Source organism: Crocodylus siamensis, chromosome 6, assembly GCF_052110815.1.
Source record: "Crocodylus siamensis isolate JL-2025a chromosome 6, ASM5211081v1, whole genome shotgun sequence".
Classification (NCBI taxonomy): domain Eukaryota; kingdom Metazoa; phylum Chordata; order Crocodylia; family Crocodylidae; genus Crocodylus; species Crocodylus siamensis.
Window position 1 is genome coordinate 47,890,088 of NC_143400.1, and position 25,739 is coordinate 47,915,826.

Sequence of the window (25,739 nt, forward strand, 5' to 3'; positions counted from 1 at the left end):
CCATGACCTCTAGGCCAAACTGGCCAGTTGTGGCCTTGGCTCCACCACGATCCACTGGCTGGGAAATTGGCTCCGTGGTCGGACCCAGAGGGTTGTAATTGATGGCAGTCACTCATCGTGGTGCCCTGTGACCAGTGGGGTCCCTCAAGGCTCTGTCCTGGGACCCATACTGTTCAACATCTTCATTAACGATGTGGACATTGGAGTCAGGAGTGGACTGGCCAAGTTCGCCGATGACACCAAACTTTGGGGCAAAGCATCCACGCCAGAAGACAGGCGAGTGATCCAGGCTGACCTGGACAAGCTCAGCAAATGGGCAGACGAGAACCTGATGGTGTTTAACACCGAAAAATGCAAGGTTCTCCACCTTGGGAGGAAAAACCTGCAGCATCCTTATAGGCTCGGCAATGCTACGTTGGATAGCACTACAGAAGAAAGAGACTTGGGGGTCATCATTGACCACAAGATGAACATGAGCCTGCAATGTGATGCTGCGGTGAATAAAGTGACCAAAACGCTGGCTTGCATCCATAGATGCTTCTCGAGCAAATCCTGGGACGTCATTCTCCCCTTGTACTCGGCCTTGGTGAGGCCGCAGCTGGAGTACTGCATCCAGTTTTGGGCTCCACAATTCAAAAAGGATGTGGAGAAGCTTGAGAGAGTCCAGAGGAGAGCCACGTGCATGATCAGAGGTCAGGAAAACAGATCTTACGATGACAGGCTGAGAGACATGGGACTCTTTAGCCTGGAAAAGCGTAGGCTCAGGGGTGATCTGATGGCCACCTATAAGTTTATCAGGGTGACCACCAGGATCTGGGGGAATGTTTGTTCACCAGAGCGCCCCAAGGGATGACACGGTCGCACGGTCACAAACTCCTGCAAGACCGTTTCAGGCTGGACATAAAGAAGAATTTCTTTACTGTCTGAGCCCCCAAGGTCTGGAACAGTCTGCCAGCAGAGGTGGTTCAAGCACCTACATTGAACACCTTCAAGAGTAAATTGGATGCTTATCTTGCTGGGATCCTATGACCCCAGCTGACTTCCTGCCCTTTGGGCAGGGGGCTGGACTCGATGATCTTCCGAGGTCCCTTCCAGCCCTGATGTCTATGAAATCTATGAAATCTAACTAAATAGTTGGAAGAGATGTTATGTGAGTTTTAGGGACAAGCTTCCTCTGGTTGAAAGGTTGTCTAACATCTCTCCCAACTATAAAGAGCTGCTCTAATAAAAAATATTATCAAACAAACTTTGTTCTCACAATTTCCTAGGACAATCATTGTTACAACAGGACTCCCAATCTACTATAACATGATATTGGATGAGTTACTATGAGCCATGGTTCCTCATGCATATAATGCAGGTGAAAGCAGTCCCTTACCGCCCAAGGGCATTATAAAAGTAAATGTACATATTGGAGGGGCTATGATACCACAGTATTTGAACCAAAACAATGTGTTTCATATATGCTGCCTAGACACAAATGTAAAGCTAAAAGAAGCAGTGTTGCCAATTAAGAATCACACAGAGAAAGCAAAAAACCTGATCACACAAAAAAAAACAGAATACAGATGCAATAAGATCATAGTCTAGAAGGAAAGAGCAAGAGGAGCAATGGAAAATGAGAAGTTGAACTTCAAAATAAATCTAGACTTTATTTACATTTTCTTAGAAATCTTTTAGAATTTTTTTTAATAAAATGTCCTCAGTATAATACACCTTCTAAAAATTAAAAGCCATTATTTGACAGAACGGAAACAATCCAACAATTTAAAGCGATCACTTTTCTCAGATAACAAAGTCACTTTTAAGACTTTGAGTTGTTACTTTTGAAAGCACACTCCCATGCCTATTCCACAAATTATGAGCCCTTCTTATCAAGGTGTCTAAATGGAAAGTCTAAATGTGTCTGAAAAGTAAATTGCAACTAACCACTCAGTTATTAAAGCTGGTGCATGGGAGTCTCACACTTGCAAGTCATAGGTTTCTGTCTTCCTGCATGTTTTGTGACTGAAATTTAAGCATGTGTCCAGAATGGACCTGTGTAACTGCTACGTGGATGCACAAATCAAAGTACAACTCTCCCATATACAAATGAACTGTTATAGGGTATTTGTGTGATAAAATGGAGAGGTAGTAGTCTCAAACTGCAATGATGCTTCATATGGTTATTACTATCAAATCAGTAAAAGGTTTCCTTTATTATGAGAGGTGTTAAATTGAAAGTATTAAGGAAAATTGATTATTCTGAATGCAGTGCTATGGGACAAGGAAACTGAAACATTTTTTAATTCATAAACATGAATTTCATTACAGCTTAGTCATTCTGTTTTTCAAATGCTAAAAGGGGCAGAGAGAAACACACAGAGATGATGTCTTAATCAAGCACATAGTTCAGTAAGCATCATCAACTGTTCCATTTAGCTTTGTGCTTCCCCGTTGCCTCAGTACAAAGCACAGATTCTTGTGGGGTCTGCCAACTGCCCATGTACCACAAAGACTGCACTGCACAGAGCTCTATCTTTCAAGCTGCATGTGCAGATTACAATGAGATGAAGATGGAGACTCTGAGACCAGATCTACCAGAGTTCTTGCCAATCTAAAGGAGTTTTGGGAGTCCTGGTAATTATTATTTTAATTTTCAAAGGAATTAATAAGCATTAATTAGCTCCCATTTCACTGAAAAGCAAGTATGATTTCATTCTTAACTTTTTAGTCACATTTTAAATTTTTAATGAAGAACATAGACATTCATTGTAATGTATCAAGTTAGGACATGCTTACAATCAAAGGTTGTCCTCCTGTCTCCCCCAACAATCTTTAATACAATCCATTTTTACAATGCAACAAATAGAGGCACAGAAAACCTGACTAATTGGACAGCTGGTACATAGAAACACACAGAGAGAATGAAGAATAGTATTTAATCTACCAAATCACCCTGGGTTATTTGTTAAAATAGCCTCCGAATCAGAAAGAAATGATCTATTCTTCTGTCATTTTGGTTCAAAATATATTGAGAAGTTTGAATCAAATAATAGCAAACTTCAGGAAACATACCATTGAAATCTGGCTTATGAATTATCCTCCATGAAAATACTTTGAATGTAGCTAACACATCAGGAAACTTACCAAGCCGAAGAGTGTAGACTAAATTATAGTGAGTTTTCTTCCAACTCTGGGATGTTTCTGATCACAGGTAAATCCATCCATACATCCATCCATCTCTTTATCTCTCTCACTTTACTATTAGATGCTCCAAACACTTATGTCTAAGAATCTTTGTGCCCTTTACAGAGAGAGAGAACTGACAACTTGTTCCTCTAAATTTGACCTTGTATATAACTGTTTAGTATTGGAGCACCTAAATGCTAATAATGCATGAACATGACTTATTTATGACTTCTCCCTATGGATTAGTAGCATTTGATCCCTGAAGCCCTGAGAAGTTTAGACAGTTTAGAGCCCCAGAGGTAAAATTTAACTTCTCTGATGTGTAAGTTTTTAACCTTCATTAGGTTAAATTGAGAGTGCCTAGGAAACTTAGTGAACTGAAGTCAATGCTTGAATGCAGGTACACTGTTGCTTATGCACTGGGTGACAGAGCCCATGGTTTCTTAAGATGTCCCCCAGGTGCCTAGCCTAGATGTTGTCCTTCTGCAGGATCCTTAGTGCATCTTTTATATGGCAGGTGTCATGTTGCCTCATCCACATGTATAATGCAGAAGGAGTAGGTGTTGTCCTGTGGGGTCAGGCCAACTCTCAGGATCTCAATATTGTGCTGTTAGACAGGAGAGTGTGACACAATTGCACATATACAAACACACAGATCAATTAAGTGGATGCACACACACACTACCAACTCAGGCACATGCACATCCAAACTAGCCTAGGTACATGCATACCTATCACCAATGCAAGCACATACGCACTAAAATTAGACAACAATCAGTTGTCAATACCCACACACTCTGTACACATAAATGGATCACTAATTCGTGTACCAGTCACACAATGACATATATATATATATATATATATATATATATATATGTACACACTCACCAGTTCACACACATACAACCCACCTACACATCTACACACATCTACACATCTACACACAGGTAAGTTCCTAACTTGAATGGTATGGTGCATGTATGTGTGCGCTTGGGGTATCTGGGATACTTAGGGGAAGGTTAAGGTGAGAAAGAGAGTTAAAGTGTGGGGAGTGAAAGTTGACTAGAGAGAAGCTGGCTGAGGAACTGAGGGTTACTCGGGTTCACCTGGTGCCAGCGTGGAAGCAAGGGGAAAAAGCCCAGTGGCAAGGAGGAAACAGCCAGGAGACAGAGGTAAAAAGCTGGGAGATCAGGAGACAAGGCAGGGGGGACAAGGCAATAACAGAGGCCGAGATCTGGAGAAAAGGTAGTGAGGATGAGACAGTAGCAAAGCAACAGGGGTTTGCAGGCAGAGAGGAGCTCAGGACAGCTGGAGTCACAGGAGCATGGGATAGGTGTTGGAGACAGAAGTTAGAGGGGCAAGGAGCAGAGATTGGAGCAGGGCTGGAACCGTAGTAAAGCAAAACCCAACTCAGGGTTCCAAATAACAGTTTTATTAAATGAACACTGTACTGTACAGCTTGGTTCCTACACACATTCACACAAGCATTCCCCCCCCTCCCACACACACACACACACACTGGTAGCAGGAGAAAGAGACTCAGTGAAAGGGTTGGAGTCCAGGTAGGGAAGAGAAGCAGAGTCCAAGTCCTTGGTTGAAGAGAGGGTGGGGTGATAGCTACCTATCCAGGCTGGAAAGGGGTCCTTGTCCAGTAGGTATTGTCCAGAGGGGGATCGCTGGCAGGGTCTCTGGGTGGATAGGTGGTGTGCCGTGGTTCTGGTCCAGATGGAGAGGGCGTCCCAAGGAGTCAGTCTTTACTATCCCTTTTTATGGTGCAGATTACCTCCAATCTCCTATGGGGAGGGCCTGTCCAGACAAAGTCAGTCCTGTTCCAGAGGATTCCAGGTGTTCTTACTGAGCATGTGCAGCCTTGGCACAATGGTGGCTTGCCTCCTTTTTTGCTTCTTGAATGTTGAGAGTGGTTTCAAGACCAGGTATTGGAGTTGATGGTTCGGTCATTCAGAGGGAGCTATTTTTAGACCTAATGCCATTGTCTCTCAAACACCCTCATTCATCCCCATTCATTTAGGAAACAAGTTACGTAGGAGGGATAGGTATGAGTCATAGGTTACACAACAGGGCATGGAGACAAGACAAACAAAATGGAAGCTTGACATAACTTATGCTAACTTACATATGGAGGCCTAAATCATACAGTATCAGCAAAACAGTAATATAGAACAGTAAAAATCAATATAAACATAATAATTATACAAGATAAAGAAGGAGAAAAAACAAAACAAATACACCTTGCTACCAAAATAAAATGCTGAAGCTTATCCTATGTCTTAGCTCACTTATACTTATCTATAGGTAATAGAGAGGGAGATAAAAAGTCATAAATGGTTGGGGAAGCAGAGGGAATGCATTTTAAAATAAAAAGCCAACAGAAACTGGGGGGTTTTCTATGTAGGAAAGGCAGGAAGAGGTCTTGTCAGAAGCAGACTGAACTGACCTGACTATACATTTCAAGATGTGCTTCTATCTGCCTTCATTTCAGGAAAGAACTATCCTATTCCCCCTTGCATGTGTAAAACGGTCACCATCTATATTAATAAAAGGGCCTCTGTGTGTATGTGTCAGCGCCACTTCTCCAAGACCATGATACCTAGAAACCTGAAACTTTGCATGCATACTAAGGAGATCCTGGGGGCATGCACCTGGATACTATTTGTTTGATTTGGCTCAAAAATAATTTTGCCAATTTCTTGTTCTCTGCTGAATAACCCCATGAGAGGTCAGCCCCAGGAAGCAGAATAATTTTGCATGTGCAAAGTATTCCTTAGCAAAGCTCAAAGCTCCTGGTCTAGGTCAACCGGTACAGCTGGAGAAGGCTCTGCATTTAGAAGTATTCCCCTAAGGACTGTGGTTGGGACTGGTTAACAGGACTGGGAACACCCGCAGGCTGAGTGAGGGCTTAAGGAAGGTCCAGGGAGAAAATCATGCTGGGCCTTCTCGGGGACTGATTAGGTGGCTGTGAGAGGCATTCCCTGTAAGGCACCCTACAAGAAGCAAACTTGCCAAATATTGCCTTGAAAAAGCTACAGCGAAAGCAGCTGAGATTCCAGAGCAGCAAGTTGTGAGATGACAAACAAATACAGTAGCAATGGATGCATCCAGAGCAACTGAGACTTCTACGCAGAAGGTTACAAGACGAGAAACAAACAGAGCAGCAATGGCTACATCCAGAACAACTGAAACTCCTGCACAGCAAGTTACAAACAGAGCAGCAATGGCTGCAGCCGGGAACTGGCCCTGGAGGGAAGAAAACTCTGCATTCTTCTACGATCCAGCCTTGGATTACAATTCTGATCCATTACTTGTAATTGGCTCAGTGGCGACTTCCTGCAGCCACTGCCTTGCAATGACATGGAAAGGAGACGCTCCAGGGATATGCTGCAACAGTGGCAAGGTTCAACTGCCCCAAATGAATGATCCTCCTGCGCCCCTTTATACATTGTTCATAGGCTACACTCCAGATGCACATCATTTCCAAAGCAATGTTAGAAGATACAACTCATACTTCCAAATTACATCTTTTCGCACCACAAAAGACATCAGAGAATCTGGCTACATGCCCACATTTAAAGTGCAGGGCCAGGTGTATCATTAGATTGGCAGTCTGATGCCACTCCCAAATGAAGAGCCCAAATTCCTGAAGATCTACTTCATGGGTGACAATACAAAACAGGCTGAACAGCATTGCAACAATGTCATTCAAACCAACCTACAGGTGGTGTTGCAGTTACAAGACATGCTTCACAAGGAAAGCAACTATGTTCACAGTTTCAAGTGACTCCATGTTGTCATTCACGCAGACAAAACTCTAGCTGCTGAGCATGAACGGTGCTTCAATGCTCCCACAACAACAAAAGTGGCTGTCATTATGGCTGGTGAACAACATGGCAATCAAGACATTGTGTTGCAACTCAGGAACAACTCCCTTCAGAGAACTGCTTAGACACACTGATCATATGATGCACTTCAGTATCCACTGCTTTTCTACCAGGGTGATGATGTCTACCATTTTGAACTGCGACAAACCCAGCAACGGGGCTGCCAACTCAACAGATTTCTGCCATAGACTTTATGCCTACAGGATGATGCTGTGAGCTAGAAGTTTCAATCACATCTTGTGATGCAAAGATCTCTTCCACCAATTTGCTGTGGACATGTATGCCAAAACTGAAGCAGAAAGGTTGAGATTCATTTGAATGAACCAAAAGAAACTTGGAGCTGAAAACTACGTTCACCTCAGGGATGCCATGAAGAATGCTGCCAGTGCTGGCCAGTTGGGCATCTTGCCTTCCAGTTTCACAGGTGGGCCTCACTACATGCATGAGTGTACTCAGGATGCCATGACATATGTGTGAAACTATGGCCACCCTGATCTTTTCATTACCTTCACCTGCAACCCAGCTTGGGTGGAAGTGGCTAATGAACTGATCTCAGGCCAAAAACCACAGGATTGGCATGATTTGCTGGTAAGAGTATTCTGACAAGAAGTGAAGACATTAATGAATCTCATCAACAAGGGAAAGATTTTTGGAGCCATTCAGTGCTACATGTACACAATTGAGTGGCAAAAGCTTGGCCTGCCACATGCCCACATTCTGCTGTGGTTTCAGGATGAACTTCATGTCCACACAGTGGATAACATCATCAGTGCTGAACTTCCAGATCCAGAATTGATCCATTTCTGTTCAGCATCATCAATGCACAGATGGTGCAGGGTCCCTGTGGAAGCATCAGTCCAAACTCACCATGAATGAGAGATAATAAATGCACAAAAAGGTTCCCACACGACACTTGGAATTTAGGCACCAAGAAACTGTCAAGCTGCAAAGCAGGACAAAATATGCCAGACCAACCAGACATCAAAGCCAGGGATGCACTTGGCTGTGTGTACACTGTACATCCAAACTATTTTGAATGCTTTTACCTGAGACTGCTTCTGCATAAGGCCACAGGCCCAACATCATTTGAGGGCTTGTGAACAGTGGATGCTACAATCCGTGAAACTTACAACCAGGCTTGCCAGCTCAGAGGACTCCTGGGAGATAATACACATTGGAACAGTGCGTTGGAAGACGAAGCTGCAACTCAGTCACCAGGGATGCTGCAAAACTTGTTTGCCATAATGCTGTAGACATGTGCCATGTCAAATCCTCAACAACTATGGGACAATGACAAGGAGAATCTGGCTCAGGATATTTTGCATCAAGCATAAGTGCAAAATCCAAACCTTGAACTGAACTACAGTGATGCCATCTTCAATCAAGCTCTCATTATCACTGAGGACAAGATCAAGGCTTTGGGTGGCTCTGACCTCAAAACTTGTGGCCTTCCTGACCCACAATGAGACAATGATAATGAGCTGATGAATTACATTTTGAGAGAGACCAACTACAACATTGACCACCTTACTAAATACATACAAGATAATGTGCCAAGTCTGGTCCCAGACCAAAGAGAAGCCTTCAATAAGATTACTCAAGCAGTTTTCAATGGGAGTGGTAGCATCTTCTTTCTGGATGCTCCAGGTGGAACTGGGAAAACTTTTCTCCTCAATCTTCTTTTGACCAAAATCCGGCAGACAAACAGGATTGTCCTTGAAGTGGCATCATCAGGCATTGCTGTTGACAGGAGGAAGAACAGCACACTCAGCCTTCAAGTTGCCCTTAAATCTGACAAGTGCAGAGGCACCAACCTGTAACACTGACATGGGTAATGGCAAGGCAAAGGGCCTGCAGGAGTGCCAGCTCAGTGTCTGGGATGAGTGCACAATGTTTCACAAAGCAGCCATGTCTGGGACACTGGCAAAAGATGCCTGTCTTCCCACAAGCCTGTCTGTCACACCAAGCCCCACCAGCCTGGGCAGACACATGTCCTCCCATAGGCTGTTCCAAGGGGACTCCCATCCCAGTAGTGCCCAGAGGCTGGTGAGCTGCCCTCCAGCACCTCCATCTTCCCCTCCCTGTTCTCAGCCCGCTCCTGCTCCCTCCACACTCTCATACCCCAGCCCTTTCAAGGAACCTGTTGTCCCTTCACTATCCCTGGCTCCTACTCCCGTCCCTTGGGCCTCTGAGCCATAGATCAGCCATCATCTTGCCTGTGGATATGGCCTAAAATCCCAATAATCCATAGGGGATAGAGTCCACTTTGGCTGCTGTAGGTGGTATGGGTGATTTACCTGGGGCAGCCTCACAACCAGATGGATATGGCATGAGGCAAATCGGCAGCCATCCTGCAGGCTTCAGTATCCTGAGCAAGAATGGGTGATGGGAGAAATAAACCAGGGAAAAATCACTCCTGCCAGCCCTGTCATGGTATAACCATGGCACAAACAAAAAGTAAACCTAAAATCACTGGAGCATCAGGAAATCACAGGGGCTGGTCACAGCACAGCTGCTCTGGATGTACAGAAATCCTGGCATGTTCCACATATGCTGGAGCCCATGGCTACCAAGACTGTGCCACAGGGCAGGTGATGCATGAAACACGGAGCCCCTCAAGGTGTGCAGGGTCTTTCTCCCTTGGCAAACTCTGCCCATAGCTCCAATCTGCACACAGGCCCCACGGCAACTTCAGCCTGGCCAGAGGGCCAAGGGAGAGGGAAGGGGTTGGGGCCTCCAAGACTGAGATGTCCATTCCCCTTGTTAAGAGCAAGCGTCTTCCTTGCTGCAAGGCACCAGAGTTTGGGTGAGGTGAGTATTAGTGGTTGTCTCAAATATCACATCCTAAAATGAGTGAGTGAGTTGGAGCTTGTGTTCCAACTCCAGCTGGAGTGCTGTGCTATCTGCCACTGCTGCTTCCTGCTGTGACTGCCCCTCAGTCCCCTTGTTTCTCCCTCCTTTGTGTAGACCAGGAGGGACCCAGAGGTGATGCTGAGGCTGTCTGTGGTCCAGAACAGAAGTGATGGGAGAGGGAAAAGAGGACAACCAGGATGTTCTGGGGTGCCCAAGTTCCTGTAGTGGGTTCACATAGAAACCAAATACTCAGTACTGCCTATACAACTATGGGTTCACACTGAAGGGGAAAGAGAAACACTACATGCACATACATGCTATATACATAACCAAAAAGTTGCTATTTAGACTCACAAAGGGCAACAGAATTCCACCTGAAGTGTGTATCTGTGTGGGAAAAATCTGAAAAGCTTGTAGATAACAGTTGAGACCACAAGATTTCCCATTACTGCATTCCTCCGGAGAGTTAGATAATGGCCCTTTTCCAACATATAATTAAAGAGACAGCAAATCACATCTCTATTCATTCATATTCCCAACCATGATATATAATCAGGATATTGATGTTCCGTTATTTCACATGACATTATTAGGTACTTAGTGAAGAGCATGTACAGTGCCATACTTGAGAAAGTTGAACTTTACAAGTATTTTCATGACAGCTTTTTGCAATTTCGTATTTTTCAGACTGTAGATGATGGGGTTTAACATGGGGGTTAAGATGCTGTACTGGACAGAGAATAGTTCATCTAGAAGCACAGAGGAGGTAGCACTGAGATTCATGTACTGGACAAGGGCTGCCACAAACAACAAACCCACCATGGTAAGGTGGGAGATGCAGGTGGAGAAGGCTTTCCACCTGCCCTCACTAGAACGTATCCTCAGGATCGTAGAGATAATGTAAATGTAGGAGATCACAATAGGAAGGAAGGACATCAGTCCAAATGTCACGACAGAAGTGAGGAGAACCACATCATTAGCCCAAGTCTCAGTACAGGACAAAGGTAGCAAATAAGGGAGCTCACAGATGAAGTGGCTGACTTCCTTGGGCCCACAGAAATTCACATTCAACAGAAGCAGCGTGTTGATCAATGCATACAAAAAACTCATTGTCCATGCACCACCCACCAGCTGTTGGCAAACTTGTTTGCTCATGATGCTTGTATAACGTAGTGGATCACATATAGCAGCACATCGGTCATAAGCCATCACTGTGAGCATAAAACCCTCAGTACACCCGAACAACATAATCAGGAATGTTTGTGCAAAGCAGCCAACAGCCAAAATGGTTTTCTGTTGAGCTAGCAAGTTCTGGAGCATTTGGGGGGTGGTTATAGAAGAATAGAAGACATCAAGGCAGGACAGGCAGAAGAGGAAGAAGTACATGGGGTTGTGAAGCTCAGGATCAATCCTGATTACCAGAATAATCACCATATTCCCCAAAAGAGTAACTAAGTATATGATTAAAAACACCAAAAAGAGGAAAATCTGGAGCCATGGGTCATTGGAAATTCCCAGGAGAATAAATTCAGTCACATTGATTTGTATTTCCATTGCCATTTGGACAACACTTTGTGAGCTGTAAAAAAGGAGGAAGCGGTGGAAAAAACACAATTAAATACTGTAATGTACTAACATAAACACATTCTGCTCTGGTAATCAGAGCTCTAAGACCCAGACTATATCAAAGCAGTAGACAACATATGAGCAGGCTACTATCAAATACTAAAATATGTGAACATTTTAGCTCGAAAAGTGAACTACTTTATTGCTATCTGAGGTGGGGTGGTAGGGTTTTGGGTACAGTTGTTGTTTGATTTGATTGTTCAGAATTTTCCATCTATGATTCATTTCCAGAAATGCAAAACCTGCTTAGGGTACTTCCCTATGAAAGCGCTCTCCCTTAGTGTCAAAAATTTTTGGAAGCCTTGAATCATAGAATCATAGAAACTGATGGTTGGAAGGGACCTCAGGAGGTCACATCTGGTCCAACCCCCTGCTCAAAGTAGGACCGTCCCCACGTAGATCATCCTAGGCAGGGCTTTGTCTAGATGGGCCTTAAAAACTTCCAAGGATGGAGAGTCCATAGCCTTTCTGGGTAACCTGGCCCAGTGGTTTACTGCCCTCTTGGTGAGATTTTTTTTCCTAATATCTAAGCTAAACTTCTATTGCTGCAACTTGAGACTATTGCTTTTTGCTCCGTCATCTGTCACCAATGAGAACAGTCTAGCTCCATCTTCTTTCACACCATACTTCAGGTAGTTGAAGGCTGCTATTAAATCTGTTCTCGGTCTTCTCTTGTTAGTATGCTGTTAGCCTTCTTGGCCAGCAGGGCACGCTGGTGGCTCATATTTAAATTACTGTCCACTTTAACCCCCAGGTCCTTTTCTGCAAGGATTCCTATTGTTCTTCTCTGCCAGCACAAAGCAGAATTCAGTTTTCATTTGAAAGAGCTGATGGTGGTAGATCATGTCTTAATTTCATTTGCTCATGTGATTGTTTGTTCCTTTTCTTTGCTTGCTATATGATTTAAGACCATGCACAGTTACTGCAAAACATTGTGCAGCTGTATTCTTTGAAATTTCCAAACTCCTTTAACCCAAATCTCCAAGTTGATCTCTGAAATGGTTAACTCCTCTTCTCTCTTATGTAATAGACCTTCACATTTTTTTTGAAAACCCTTCTGCAAAATATTTTTTTGAAGAATTCTGCCCATAATAATAATTAAAAAAAAAGATTTCAAATCCCAATTGTTAATACAGCTCCAAATCCAGCAGCTTATTACACGAATGATCTTTAAAACACTGTTTCAGGCATAAAGGTTGTAGCCGTGTTGATCTAAAAGTACAAGGAGTCAGTGTGCTAGGGGAGATATCTTTTATTGGACCAACTAGACTGTCGAGTTGGTCTAATAAAAGATATTGCCTCTAGCACACTGACCCTTTAAGACAGAGTATTTCTCAGGAGGTCTTTCAAGCTACTCTGGATGTGAAGAAAGGAGGGAAGTTTTAACTGGAGGTGTAGAGAATCCAGACAAGTAAGTACTAAAGCAGGAATAAATATCCTTTAGGCCACAAAATAAATTAAAGTATGGCATCACAATTAAAAAGTGCAGTGCTGTACAAGAGGGTAGGGTAGACTGGGGGGCAGAAATATAACTGAAGCAGAAGGAAGCACTACCTCATCAAAGAAGAGAGCATGGAGATGGTTAGGTAGATATAATTTTAAAATAGCCCATGCTACTTCACTGTCTTTGGGGGAGAGCTGCTCTCACATACAAGCATTTCCCCTGCCCTCTGGACTCCCTCATACAGCTGTGAATCCCCTCAAAACAGTCAAAAGGGCAGAATCAGACCAAGTTTTTAAAGAGGCAAAATAAAGATTTTAAAGGTAGAAAAAGGCTCACCTAGCCTGTCCCTGTCAAATCCAGAGAACTGGAGGCTCCAGCCTGGTCCTGCAGCCTTTGAACAAGCATGAGGAAATTGTGTTCTGCCATACACATCCTCCATAAAAGAGCCTGGGATATTGTCTCTCTGAGCAGGCAAATCCTAGTGTGCATGAGGGTTTTTCAGCTGGAGATCAGTTTTGTATTAGAAGGGACCAGAAAAATGTCTCATGGTTCAAGTAATCAAAGTCTCTCACAGAGCAGTCTGAGGAGTACTTTATACAAGGAAAATGGCTGATGCATCTCATGTGGGACCAGGACCAATCCAGCATGGAAGGAAGGCAAGGGAGATAATGACTATGCTGTTGGCAGGTGATGCAGCAGCCCCATGATACCTCATTGGCCTCCTCATTATGGATCAAATGGAAACCAATGTGTTACCTTCAGCAAATCACTATGTCATTGTACTGTATGTTAAATAAGTCAAAGGACTTCTGCTCATTGACACCAACATTGGATCTGACCCTGAATACCCATTAGAACTAAAACAGTAAACTAAGATTATTATAATTTATGAAGGCATATGTTGGTAATACTTCGTGAATGCCCATAATATAACCTGGAATCTGTCAACTACTACTGATAGTTGAGGCAGTTTAACTTTCAAAAGGCCAGGCTGATGGCTGGGAGGTCTAGAGGCAGAAGGTCAAATGACTGGATATGCCACAGGGATAGCAGGTGCAATGGCCAACTATTTAGGTTGCTGGGTGGGAGAGCAGGTTGTAATTGATGAAAAACTCTGAATCTGGCAAAACCCATGGAGATGGTTCAGAAATTCAGTGTCCACTAAAAAATGCCCTAGGTCTCAGGATTATTTGCAGACAGGCACATCCCAGGTGCAATATGCATGTCTCATAGTTTCATAGTGCTTAGGGTTGGAAGGGACCTCAACAGATCATCAGGTCCAACCCCTAATGTCCAATCCTGTCTGCTTCCCCTCTGGTAGGAGACAGTGTGGTGTGATGCTCCCCTGGGAAATTCCTCCACATTTGTACTATAGAGGTTCACAATTTTTCTTTCAAGCTGTTTAATAGAAAATATGAGCAATGACTAAACTAAACATTTCACAGGCACAGCTGTCTTCAACTACAAGTTTTCAATTTCCCTTTCATTGTAAAAGCAGGAGACTTGAAAACCAAAACACTGCTATTCAGTCATCTTATTATGATGCTTTGTGGGTATTAACTGCACCCCGTTTGCCTCCTGCTTCCATCTTCCTTTGTGGGTCACACTTCCCTTCTAGACCAATACAGTTTCAATCTGGATACCTACACCCATATATAAGTTCACAAAATAGTAACTCTTGTTGAATGTAAACCCAGGCAATCTCGGATGGGTATGGCAGACAAAGGCACTATATCAGTATAGGTCTTGACCCTCTTTGGTCTTCCAGTTAGTGTACAGTCCCTACCCTCAGCAGGCTCTCCAGGCAGCTGGCAAGGGACAATTGACAATAAAACACATGTTGAACAGTAGGTTAACAGATAAAACCCAGCCGGGATAAATCACTAGTCCAAACATACACAAGTGAAATGACATTAATAGGATGCAGAAATAGGAAGATAAGAAATACCATAAAAGCAAATATTGAGTAAGGGATGCCTTAGCAGGAGCCCTTAAGCAACTGAACCCCTAGTAGGCTAACTAAGGTAGCTCATAATCATCTCGTGATACAAGAATAAGTGCACAAGTTTACAGCAAAGGTCCCAACCATATAAGGAACAAGGACAACAACAATGGTACAGCAATTGTGCCCAAAAGAAGGAGTGATACCAGGGGAAAGAGCAGGTTACCATATAGACACATTATTTCCCTCCTCTAGGCCACATGACTAGTCTGGCCCAGTGACCGTGAAGCCAGGGATCTTCCTCCCCTGTGGAAATCTTTGTCTCCTCCCCTCCTTGGGACTGCAATCCCCTTTTCAGGTAACTCACAGCTCCAAGCAATTCTGGTTGGCTTTGCTCATCTCTCTCTCTCCATGGGTCTGGCAGCAGGGCTTCTCCCCCACCTCGTTGGGATGGTCACTCTGTCCTGCTGCCATTTGCTGCACGAAGTCCTGAGCTGCCTCGTGCAGCTATCCTGGCTTGTCAGCCCTCTCAGGCCCCATGCACTGGTCTGTGCACCGAGGAGCTCCTGCCCCTTGGAGGGAGGGGGACCTGCACTGCTTCATGCAGCCGCAGGGTCCCTTCAGCACAGTCTGGGCGCTGTGCACCGAGAGGCTCCTGCCTCTTGGAGGGATGGGGATCTGTGCTGCTTCATGCAGCTGTGGGGACCCCTCAGTATCCTCCCAACCCTCTGCGCACTGATCCATGCACTGACACCACAGCTCCCACCACAGCAGGGCTGGGATGCAGCTGCTTGCTGCTTCCTGCTCAGCAGAGACATTTTCAGGGCACTTCTGGGGCAACTGCTCTGCTCCACTGGTCAGCTCCACCAGTACTTCTGCAGCCGTTCTTTGTTGTCCCTTGTTGAAGTCATCCACGTGCTGGACTCATGAGCTTTTATCCCTTCTGGAGGCTCCACTCCCAGGTTGAAAACAGACCAATGGGAAAGCCTGATGGGTTAGTTCCCTCTCAGGTCCTCTTCTTTACCTGGCCCCTGTGTCAGAATAGGGCCTGCACTTTTCCAGGCTAAAGAGTCCCATAACTCTCAACCTCTCAACATAAGGCCTGTTTTCCTGCCCTCTGATCATGTGCATGGCTCTCCTCTGGACTCTCTCAAGCTTCTCCACATCCTTTTTGAATTGTGGAGTCCAGCATTGGATACAGTACTCCAGCTGCGGCCTCACCAAGGCCAAGTACACCAGGAGGATGACATCCTGGGATTTGCTAGAGAAGTATCTATGGATGCAAGGCAGAGTTTTGCTCACTTTGCCAGCTGCAGCATCACATTGGTGGCTCATATTCATCTTGTAGTCAGTCATGACCCCCAAGTCCCTTTCAGCTGTGGTGCTAGCAAGTGTAGCACTGCCAAGCCTATAAGCATGCTGCAGGTTTTTCTTCCGAAGGTGGAGTATCTTGCATTTTTCGGCATTGAAGGCCATCAGGTTTTCATCTGGCTATTTCCTAAGCCTGTCAAGGTGGGCCTGGATCAGCATCCTGTCCTCAGGTGGGGACGCTTTGCCCCAAAGTTTGGTGTCATTAGTGAACTTGGCCAGTCCACTGCTGACACCATTGACCACATCATTAATGAAGATGTTGAAAAGATAACACCCAAGGACAGAGCCTTGGGGACCCCACTGGTCACTGCGCACCATAATGTTTGACATCTGTTAACTACCACTGTCTGGGTCTGACCTCAAAGCCAATTCCCCAACCAGCAGACTGTGTTGTAGCCGAGGCTGCAGTTGGCCAGTTTTTCTATAAGATGATCATGGGATACCAAATCAAAAGCTTTTTTAAAGTCAAGATACATGATGTCAATCACTTCTCCCTTGTCCAGGCGGTATGTCACCTGGTCATAGAAGATGAGATTTGTCAGGCCACAACAAACCCATGCTGGCTATCCCTCAGGAAGTTTGAAAAGAATGATCTCTTTCATGATTTTTTCCAAGATCTTCCCCAGGATAGAGGTCCAGCTGATGGGCCTGTAGTTCCCTGGATCTACTTTTCTTCCTTTCTTAAAGATAGGCACCACATTGGCCAAAAGGTTGGCTTTCTCCTGGGTGTCGGTTGTCAGTTGACCCATATGGTTTATCAGGGGTCCAATGTTACCCTTGCTTTTCCTACAGCTCCTTGCATATCTAAAAAAGGACTTTTTATAGTCCTTGATACGTGTAGCCAGTTGGAGTTCAATCGCAGCCTTGACTTTCCTGGTTCGCTCCCTACAGGTCTGGACCAGTGCAAAGTACTCTTCCTTTGGGGTGGATCCAGCCTTCCATCCTTTATAGGTCTTTCTTTTTAGATGCAGGAGATCCACTGCTTCCCCGCAGAGCCAGGGGGGCTGCTGTGCCCTTTTGCTGCCTTTCCTCTGAGACGGGATAGACATTGCTTGAGCTTTCAGGATCACTCTCTTGAGGAGCAACCACTGTTCCTGAACTCTCCTTCCCTTTGGCTCATCATCCCTTAGGGCCTCACCAACAAGCCTCCTGAGTTCATCAAAGTCGGCTTTCCTGAAGTCGAGGACTTCTGCTTTGCTGACTGACTTGCCAGCTTTACGGCAGATGGTGAAGGTGATCAGCTCATGGTCACTGTCTCCCAGATTACCTTCAATCATTAGGTCACTAAGTAAGTCATCCCCCATTGCCAGTACCAGATCGAGCAGCGCTTTGCCTGTTGTCGGTCCATAGACTTCTTGAGTCCGACAGAGCTCATCCACGCACACGAGGAAGCTTTGCAACAGTTCAGATACGGCCGAGTGCTCTTCCCACAAGGTATCAGTGTAGCTGAAATCTCCCATGACAACCGTGCACCAGGAGCATGCAGCCTCAGTTAGTTTCTTGGTGAATTCCTGGTCAAGCTGTTGATCCTGGATAGGAGGTCTGTACTAGACTCCCACCATTGTGTCCCCTGTGCCTTGTTCATGATGGATCTTGACCCATAGAATTTCCAGTCATCCACCCTGGGTGCCTTGAGTAAGGACAACAGCTCTGTTGCCCATTACACATTGGGAGGAAACACAGGCACATTCTTAGCCCATATGGAAAGACCACAGCACTCTCCCCATGGCACCATTACAACAGCAAGAGAAAATACAAGGATTGTGGAGCCAAGTCACTGGCCTCACTGCTCCAGAACCATCTGGCCTCTCACACAGCACCTGAAGTGGATCTGAAACACTAGTGGGGAAAGCAGGGGTACAGGACATGGGGAGAGAAGCAGAGGCTTCATCACTACAACATGACTTTACCTTTTCCTTCCTCCTTGGGACAGCCAGAAAGAGAACACCAGCCAGTATGCATTGTGACAAAGGGGCCCCTCGGTCATGACTCAGAGATTATCATATGTTTTCCCATGTGGATCATGGGTAACCACAACCTATGACTAAAGTTCTTCAAGAAGTTCTTGGGAGCTCACCTTTCCAGACAATTTAAAGGAATGGCTGACCTTTCATTGACATTAATCCTAGACCTTCCAGGCCAACTTCCTTATCCTTCAACAGGGCTAGCAGCCTGAGTCCAGTGCATGTATCAGAAGCAGGCATATATGCCACTGCAAGGAAAAATATCCACTAGTGGAGCATCATACAAGAAGAACCATGAATAGCTGTAGAGATCTGTGAAATTCAGACACTCCAAAGGTGGACTCTGGAGGTAGGAGAAAGGAAAATAAACCCTTGACAGTGGGGACAGATGGTGGCCAGATCAATGTGGATCAGCTGCGGTGTCCTGCCACAGCTGATCAACTTCTTTGGCTTAAACACGTGTTGCCCATTGTCCTGCTGCTGTACAAGTGGTGATGTGTTCCCTTTGCCCAGGGATTCCCCATGACCTCTTTGTCCCACACTGGGTCCAGTGCTGACGTGCGCCTGACATGAAGGCCTTGGTCTGCATGGCTCCTGACCCTGGGCAGTGTGGGGTGTGCAAGATATAGGGAACTATTGGTGCCCCATGCCTCCATACCAGGATCCACACTGATCTATATCTCCACATGAAGCGTGGGTCAGTGCAGTTCCCAGGATGGAAATATGGGGTGCCAGAAACTCCCTGGCTCCCATACCTCATCGCCACCCCATCCTGATCCATGCCACCATATGTTAGTATGGGTCTCTGCATAGAGGCACAGGCTGTTGGGAATTCCCTGGGTTTTGTGCCTTCAGGCCAGGACCTGTTATGGGTTTTTTCTACTTATGGAGACAGCCCCTGGACAACCCAGAGAATATTCCAGGTACTGGGGAAAGCCAGGTGGGTGCTCTGGGGACTTGAGAGATCGGGTCCTACCTGGGATGTTTGGATAGATCCTACCCTCATCACAGCGCAAAGCAGTGTCCTTTTCACGGCACCACTTGCCCTCTGGCTAACTCTTCTCCTCCTGGCCATCCATATCCTGCTTTCTAGTTGTTCAGTGGGCTGGCCTCAAGAGCAGGACTGTAGGGTGCATGAGGCAATGCCTTGCTGTTATCCCAGTGGTTAGAGCATTTCTTCTTCAAATAAAGTTTTAGGGAACTCCAGACTTATACCTGGATGCTTCTATTCCTCCCTATGCAGGTGTATGAAGCTATGGTGAATCCTTCTGAATGTTTTCAGAATGGAAAAATAGGGTGACTTCAGCTTTGTAAATGCAAATATAATACAAACGCTGCATAAATACCAAAAATTGTAATATTTATATCTATATCTAAGCACATAAAAATATAAATATCATTAGATGTGAAATTTGATTTAGTCCCAAGGGTCCACAGATAAGGCCACCTGAAAGTACTTTTCTCAAGTAGTAAAAAACCTCTATCCACAGAAGAAGCATAGGGGATAATGATTTAAAAGTGCAGAGAACACTTAGCAGTTTACACTGGCAAAGGGCTAAGATGGAAGGAGCTCCTTGGAAAGCGTGCATAATATTACAGGAATTCTATTAGCACACTCAGTATAATCTCTATGGGTGTTTCAAGTGGATTTCCATGTCTGAAGGTGAAGGAAATAAAAAAAGAGCTGTGATGGATCTGTATTGTATCTGTATTGTCTGTATTATCTGTATTGTCCCTGAAAAGACTAAGTGTCTAAAAATCAAAATCTTTTGGTTGGATACCCCACTGTCAGTGACCCCTATGACCTACCTCAGCTTCACAGGGAAGTGTCAGGTACTGTGGTAGGAGTAGCTCAAATACACCTAAAGACTACTGATGTATTTCTAAATTGAAATATTTTTTAGTTTAGCTAAACCCACCGGTTCTTAAATTTTCACTTAGATGGACAACTTTTAAGTATATATAATGATAATTCTGCTGTTTGCTTTCATTCAAATTTCCCATTTGGAGTAGATTAATTTTCTTGCTAGCTCTACTTATAGTGCCAAGTAAAGGAAGGCAAAGGTGGCTTTTGCTTGATTATTGTTTGTAATATGCATACATTATATTCAGAAATAAAGCTTCTCATTTCCTGTCTCATTTCATATATACAGATAATGTAATTACCACGTGTCACTAACAGTAGGCCACCAAAGAGGCTGATAATCCTTTTATCAGACATTCCATTAATTTCCTTGTAATAAAGTTCAGTGTGTCAACCAAAGACGGGCAGATAAACCTTTTTAAAAAGCATCTCTTTTATTGAACAGCACCTTCTGCATCATTGCCCTGGATGCCACTTTCAACTCTCTGTTCCTCAGGCTATAAATCAGTGGATTCACTGTTGGCGGCACAACGGCATAGAACACAGCAGCCAACACATCTCGATATGGGGATGAGATACTCTTTGGCCTCATGTATGCAAACAAGAGTGTAGAGACAAATAAACAAAAGATGATCAGATGGGGCAGGCAGGTAGAGAAAGCTTTGTACTTGCCTTGTGTGGAAGGGATTCTCATGACCGTGACAAAGATGTCAATATAAGACCTAAGTACTAAAGCAAAGCAGATGGGCCCAAAAAGAATAGCACAGGAAAGAAGCAAAATTTCATTAGGGAATGTGTCAGAGCAAGACAGCTTCAGCAGCTGAGGAATATCACAAAAAAAATTATCTACAATATTGGACTGGCAAAAGCATAACCTAAATGTGGTAACAGTATGTATCATTGAATAGACCACACTACAGATCCAGGAACCAGCTGCCATTTGGGCACACACGCCCCAGTTCATGATTTCTCTGTAATGCAGAGGGAGGCAGATTGCTACGTAGCGGTCATATGCCATGCCTGTGAGGAATGCCATCTCTGTGGCTGCACAACACACAAACAGAAAAACTTGAGCAACACACCCAGAAAAAGAGATCACCCTGGTACTGGTTAGGGAATTGGCAATGCATTTGGGCACAGTGACAGAGATGTAGCAGATGTCTACGAAGGATAAGTTAGCCAGGAAGAAGTACATAGGACTGTGGAGGTGGTGGCTGAAGGCTACAACTAGGATAATGAGCAGATTCCAAATCAGGGCTGCCAGGTAAACTATGAAAAATACCACAGAGAATATGATCTGCCGTTCTCCAGTATCAGAGAATCCCAGAAGCAGGAACTCAGCCACGGTTGTTTCATTTGATATTTCTTGCTTTACAAACTGTGTGGAGAGAAACGGAAGGGTCAGGTTCTGAGTGAGAAAAAATATATTAATAGGACAGAAAAAAAGCTGGTATTTATACCTCTGAAGAACATACATTAGTACTTTTAAGAACATACATTGGTACTTTTAAGAAAGGGAAATGTTTTCCTCAGCACAATCATTTGTTTAATTATGTTCTTATTACAATTATGTAAGAGATGTGATTTTAAAATGGACTAAATTGAAAACTCATCTTACCAGTGAATCCACTCCTTGTGGATACTTGGCATTGTATTTAGTTTAATGTTCATCACCAAAAAAGATGTGTTTTATCAACATTGCTCTGCTCCAAAAGAAGCGACTGATGTTACTCGGGTTTATATATTGTAAATACCGTTCTGAAATATGCTGTTGGTTAAAAACCCTCAATGATGCCTGTCTTATACTGCATCCAAGGCCATCTACTGTGACAAAAATACTGTAACCATAGTGGCTGGCTTGTTTATAACCAGTGCTACAAGATCCTACAATAGCAGCAAAACAAATAATTACAACTCAACCCAGAAAAGGAATAGAAAGTGGTAGCAGTAAATATGATTGTTATAATCATGTCTGTCTAAACTTAAAATAAGGTGAGCTCAGTGATATGAGAAAAAGAATAGCTGATTTAGACTGGAGAAGAACAATGGTCTAGGAGTTGTGGTGAGTAGTTTGGGGTAGCCATCTTAGGACCATCTGTTTGAACTCCAGTCTTTCTCTTAGGATTTATGTATGATTTTGGCTATGCAAGAAGCACGTTCTGTTTGGTAATACCTTTTTCTGGACTAACTAAATAGTTGGAAGAGGTTTAAATGAGTTTTAGGTACAACCTTCCTTAGGTTGAAAGTTTGTCTAACATCTCTCCCAACTATAAATAGCTATTTCAATAAAGGGTATTACTAGACAAGGCTTGTTCTAACATTGTCCTAGAGAAATCATGGTTACAACAGGACTCCCAAATTACTATAACATGATATTCAATGAGCTACTATAAGTCTTGTTTCTTCATCCATAAAATACAGGTGACAACACTGCTGCAGGGGCTATGATATCACAGTATTTAAACCAAAACAATGTCTTTCATAGATGCTATCTAGAAACACATGTCAAGCTGAAATGGGCAGCATTGCCGATTAAGACACGCACAGAAAGTAAAAGCTCAAAAACCAACTTATCACACAAAAGTAAATGAAGATGGATTCAGTAATATCATAGTCTAGAAGGAAAGAGCAAGAGGAGCAATGAAAAAAGAGAATAGAACTTCAAAAGAAATGTAGACTTCATTTACATTTTCTTTAAAATCTTTAAAAAATATGATGAAATGTCCTCAATATAAAAGACACCTTTTCAATTAAAAACTGATTTGACAAAAAGGAAACAATACTGTTTAAAGCTATCATTTTTATGATAAAACAAAGTCAGTTTTAAGACTCTGAGTTGTTACTTTTGAAAGCACACTCCCATGCCCACTGCATAAATTATGAGCCCTTCTTATTAAGGTGTCTAATGGAAAGTCCAAATGTGTCTGAAGAGTAAATTACAACTAACCACTCAGTTATTAAGGTTGATACATGGGAGTCTCACACTTGCAAGTCATAGATTTCTGTCTGGCTGCATCTTTTGTGACTAAAACTTAGGCATGTGTCCAGAATGGGTGCATATACATACCTGCATAGCTGCTATTTGGATGCAAAAGGCGAAGTACAACTCTCCCATACGCAACTCAACTGTTATAGGGATTTCTGTGTGATAAAATGCAGGGTTTTTAGTCTCAAACTACAATGTTTAACATTGTCATTACAACTGAGTAAAAGGTTTCAATAATTATGGGACGTGTTAGATTGAAAGTATTAAGGAAAGCTGACTATTCCAAATGCAATGCTATAAGCTATGGGGCATGGAAACTTAAATTCTTGTTGTTGATAAACATGAATTTCATCGCAGCTTATCTGCTAAAAGAGGCAGAGGCACACAGAGAGAGAATTTCTTAATCAAACACGTAGTTCAGTAAGCATCATCACCCCCGTTCCCCAATGTGCTTCCCCATTGCCTCAGTACAAAGCACAAGATCTTGCAGGGTCTGTCAACTGCCCACACAGCACAAATCCTGCACTGCACAGGGCTCCAACTTCCAAGATGCATGTGCAGATTACAATGAGATTAAGATGAAGACTTTGTGAGAACAGATCTACCAAAATTCCTGCCAGACTATAGGATTTTTGAGAGTGCTGGTAATTACTATTTTAATTTTCAAAGATGTCAGTTGTTGCGCTCCATAACGCTGGTGCACCCTTGACCTGCGAGCCTGGGTCGGCACGACCAGCTTGGCACGAGGAGGGGGATTTATGACCGGGCAGGTGGGTGATAATGGTGAACAGGAGTCAGGATGATTTAAACACAGCGTGATGCTTTCACAAAAGATTTATTTTACTTACACTTCTGATGGCTAGAGCGCAGGCAGTGGGGTTGATTTATTCATTCAGTTACAGCATGCAGATATCATGTTCCCCAGCATTTACAGGGTGGGTAAGACAGTTGCTTCTGAGCGATTCATATAAGTCGTTGCAGTCTGCAGATTAACGGGAGCTCTTGATAAGAAAGATAACGTCGGAGATAGAGAGATAAATGTGGATACGCCAAAAAGATAACGTAGGCGAAGAGAAATATTCGTGCACGATCTGTTCTTCTTGAGTGTATACACAGTTCTCTGTTCTCTGCTTTGGGCAGAAGTTCTTTCAAAGTTTTATCTGACACAGGTGACCAATTACTATACGCCAATTATAAATAATTAATGAGTTGGCACTTGTGCTTTCTTTGTTTGCTCAGGTTTCATAAAAAAAGGGGGGTTATTTTTACTTGGGTGGTACTGGTCCTGTTTGGTCACAGGATGGCGCGCATAGTATATTTAATTAATTCTACAACTTCACTAAAGTTAGCTAATTTCGTTACTATAGATACTTTATCTTTTGTGCTGGGCTGTCAAGGTCAGTTTCTCTCTCTGGTATGGAAAGCTCAAGTAATTTGAAATGAGGCACAGACAGGGGTGTGTATATGCAACACCGTTACAAACTAAAGAATAATAGGTGAGACTACTATTACAGAGTTTGTTGTGTTAGTCTCTGACCTTTTGTCTCTGACCTTTTGCTATCTGACTTTTTGCCAACGGCATCTGAAATCAAAGACTTTAATCTTTGACACCAGTAAGAGTTAATTAGCTCTCTTTTCATTGAAAAGCAAATACAATTTTATTCTTAACTTTTTAGACTGCTCTTAAAGTCACAGCTTAAAAATTCTAATAAAGAAATAGGACTTTCACTGCAAAGTATCAAGTTGTATGTGTTTACAACCAAAGGTCATCCCCCTGTCTCCCCCCAACAATATCTAATAAAATCAATTTTTTGAAATGTAGCAAACCAGGGCATGGAAAATGTGACTGATCTGATAACTGTCACCTAGGAACACACAGAGAGAAAGAAGAAAGGTATGTTATCTACCAGATCACACTGGATCATTTTCAGTTATCCCCCAAATCAGAAAGAAAAGATCTATTCTGCTGTTATTTTCATTCAAAAGAAATCAAGAAGTTTGAGTTAAATAACGGCAAACTTTAGGAAACATTCTGTTGAATTTGGGTTGTGAGTTACCTTCCATAGAAATACTCTGAAGATAGCTAATACAACAGGAAATTACCATGCTGAAGAGAATAGACTGAATTATAGTAAATCCTCTTCCAACTCAGGGATGTTTCTGGTCACAAGTAAATCCATCCATCCATCCATCTCTCTATCTCTCTCGCTATCACTGCACTGTTAGATGCCCCAAACACTTATGTTTAAGAATCCTTTTGCCCCTTACAAAGAGAGACAACCGATAAAACTGTACTTAGACTTGTTACCTCTGAATCTGATTTTATAGATAACTGTTTATCATTGCAGCTACTAAATGCTGATAATGCAGGAAGAAGACTTCTTTATGACTGTTTCTTAATGGATTGGTGGCATTTGTTCCTTGAAGCCCTGAGCAGTTTAGACACAGAGGCCCAGAGGTAAAATTTAACTTCTCTGGTGTGTAAGTTTCTATACTGTCATTAAATTAAATTGAGAGTGCCAAGGAGACCTAGTGGGCTGAAGTCAATGCTTGGATGCAGGGACACTGGTGCTCATGCACTGGGTGACAGTGCCCACAGTTTCTTGAGATGTCCCCCAG

At 43.5% G+C, this 25,739-nt stretch overlaps 2 protein-coding genes across 2 annotated transcripts; both read right to left on the reverse strand.

Moving 5' to 3' along the window:
- Positions 1-10,520: 10,520 nt before the first annotated feature.
- On the reverse strand, positions 10,521-11,357 carry LOC149862702 (olfactory receptor 5AN6-like). The gene has a single exon (XM_090054064.1). It carries the CDS (start codon positions 11,355-11,357, stop codon positions 10,521-10,523), a length of 837 nt encoding a protein of 278 aa, XP_089910190.1.
- Positions 11,358-20,552: 9,195 nt separating this feature from the next.
- Positions 20,553-24,702, reverse strand: LOC149862703 (olfactory receptor 14C36-like). Its single transcript, XM_090054065.1, has 3 exons — positions 24,658-24,702; positions 23,202-23,309; positions 20,553-21,542 (listed from the first exon to the last, which is right to left on the reverse strand). Exons 1-3 carry the CDS (start codon positions 24,700-24,702, stop codon positions 20,553-20,555), a joined length of 1,143 nt encoding a protein of 380 aa, XP_089910191.1.
- Positions 24,703-25,739: the final 1,037 nt, after the last annotated feature.

Excerpts from the sequence above, each read along its gene's own strand:
- LOC149862702 (XM_090054064.1), bottom strand. The coding sequence starts at position 11,357 with ATGGTGATTATTCTGGTAATCAGGATTGATCCTGAGCTTCACAACCCC.
- LOC149862703 (XM_090054065.1), bottom strand. The coding sequence starts at position 24,702 with ATGCCGTTGGCAAAAAGTCAGATAGCAAAAGGTCAGAGACAAAAG. Across the intron at positions 23,310-24,657 it reads CAAAAGGTCAGAGACAAAAG|TTTGAGACTAAAAACCCTGC; the intron begins GTCAGAGACTAA and ends TAAACATTGTAG. Across the intron at positions 21,543-23,201 it reads TCCAAATAGCAGCTATGCAG|AACCTGACCCTTCCGTTTCT; the intron begins GTATGTATATGC and ends TTTCTCACTCAG.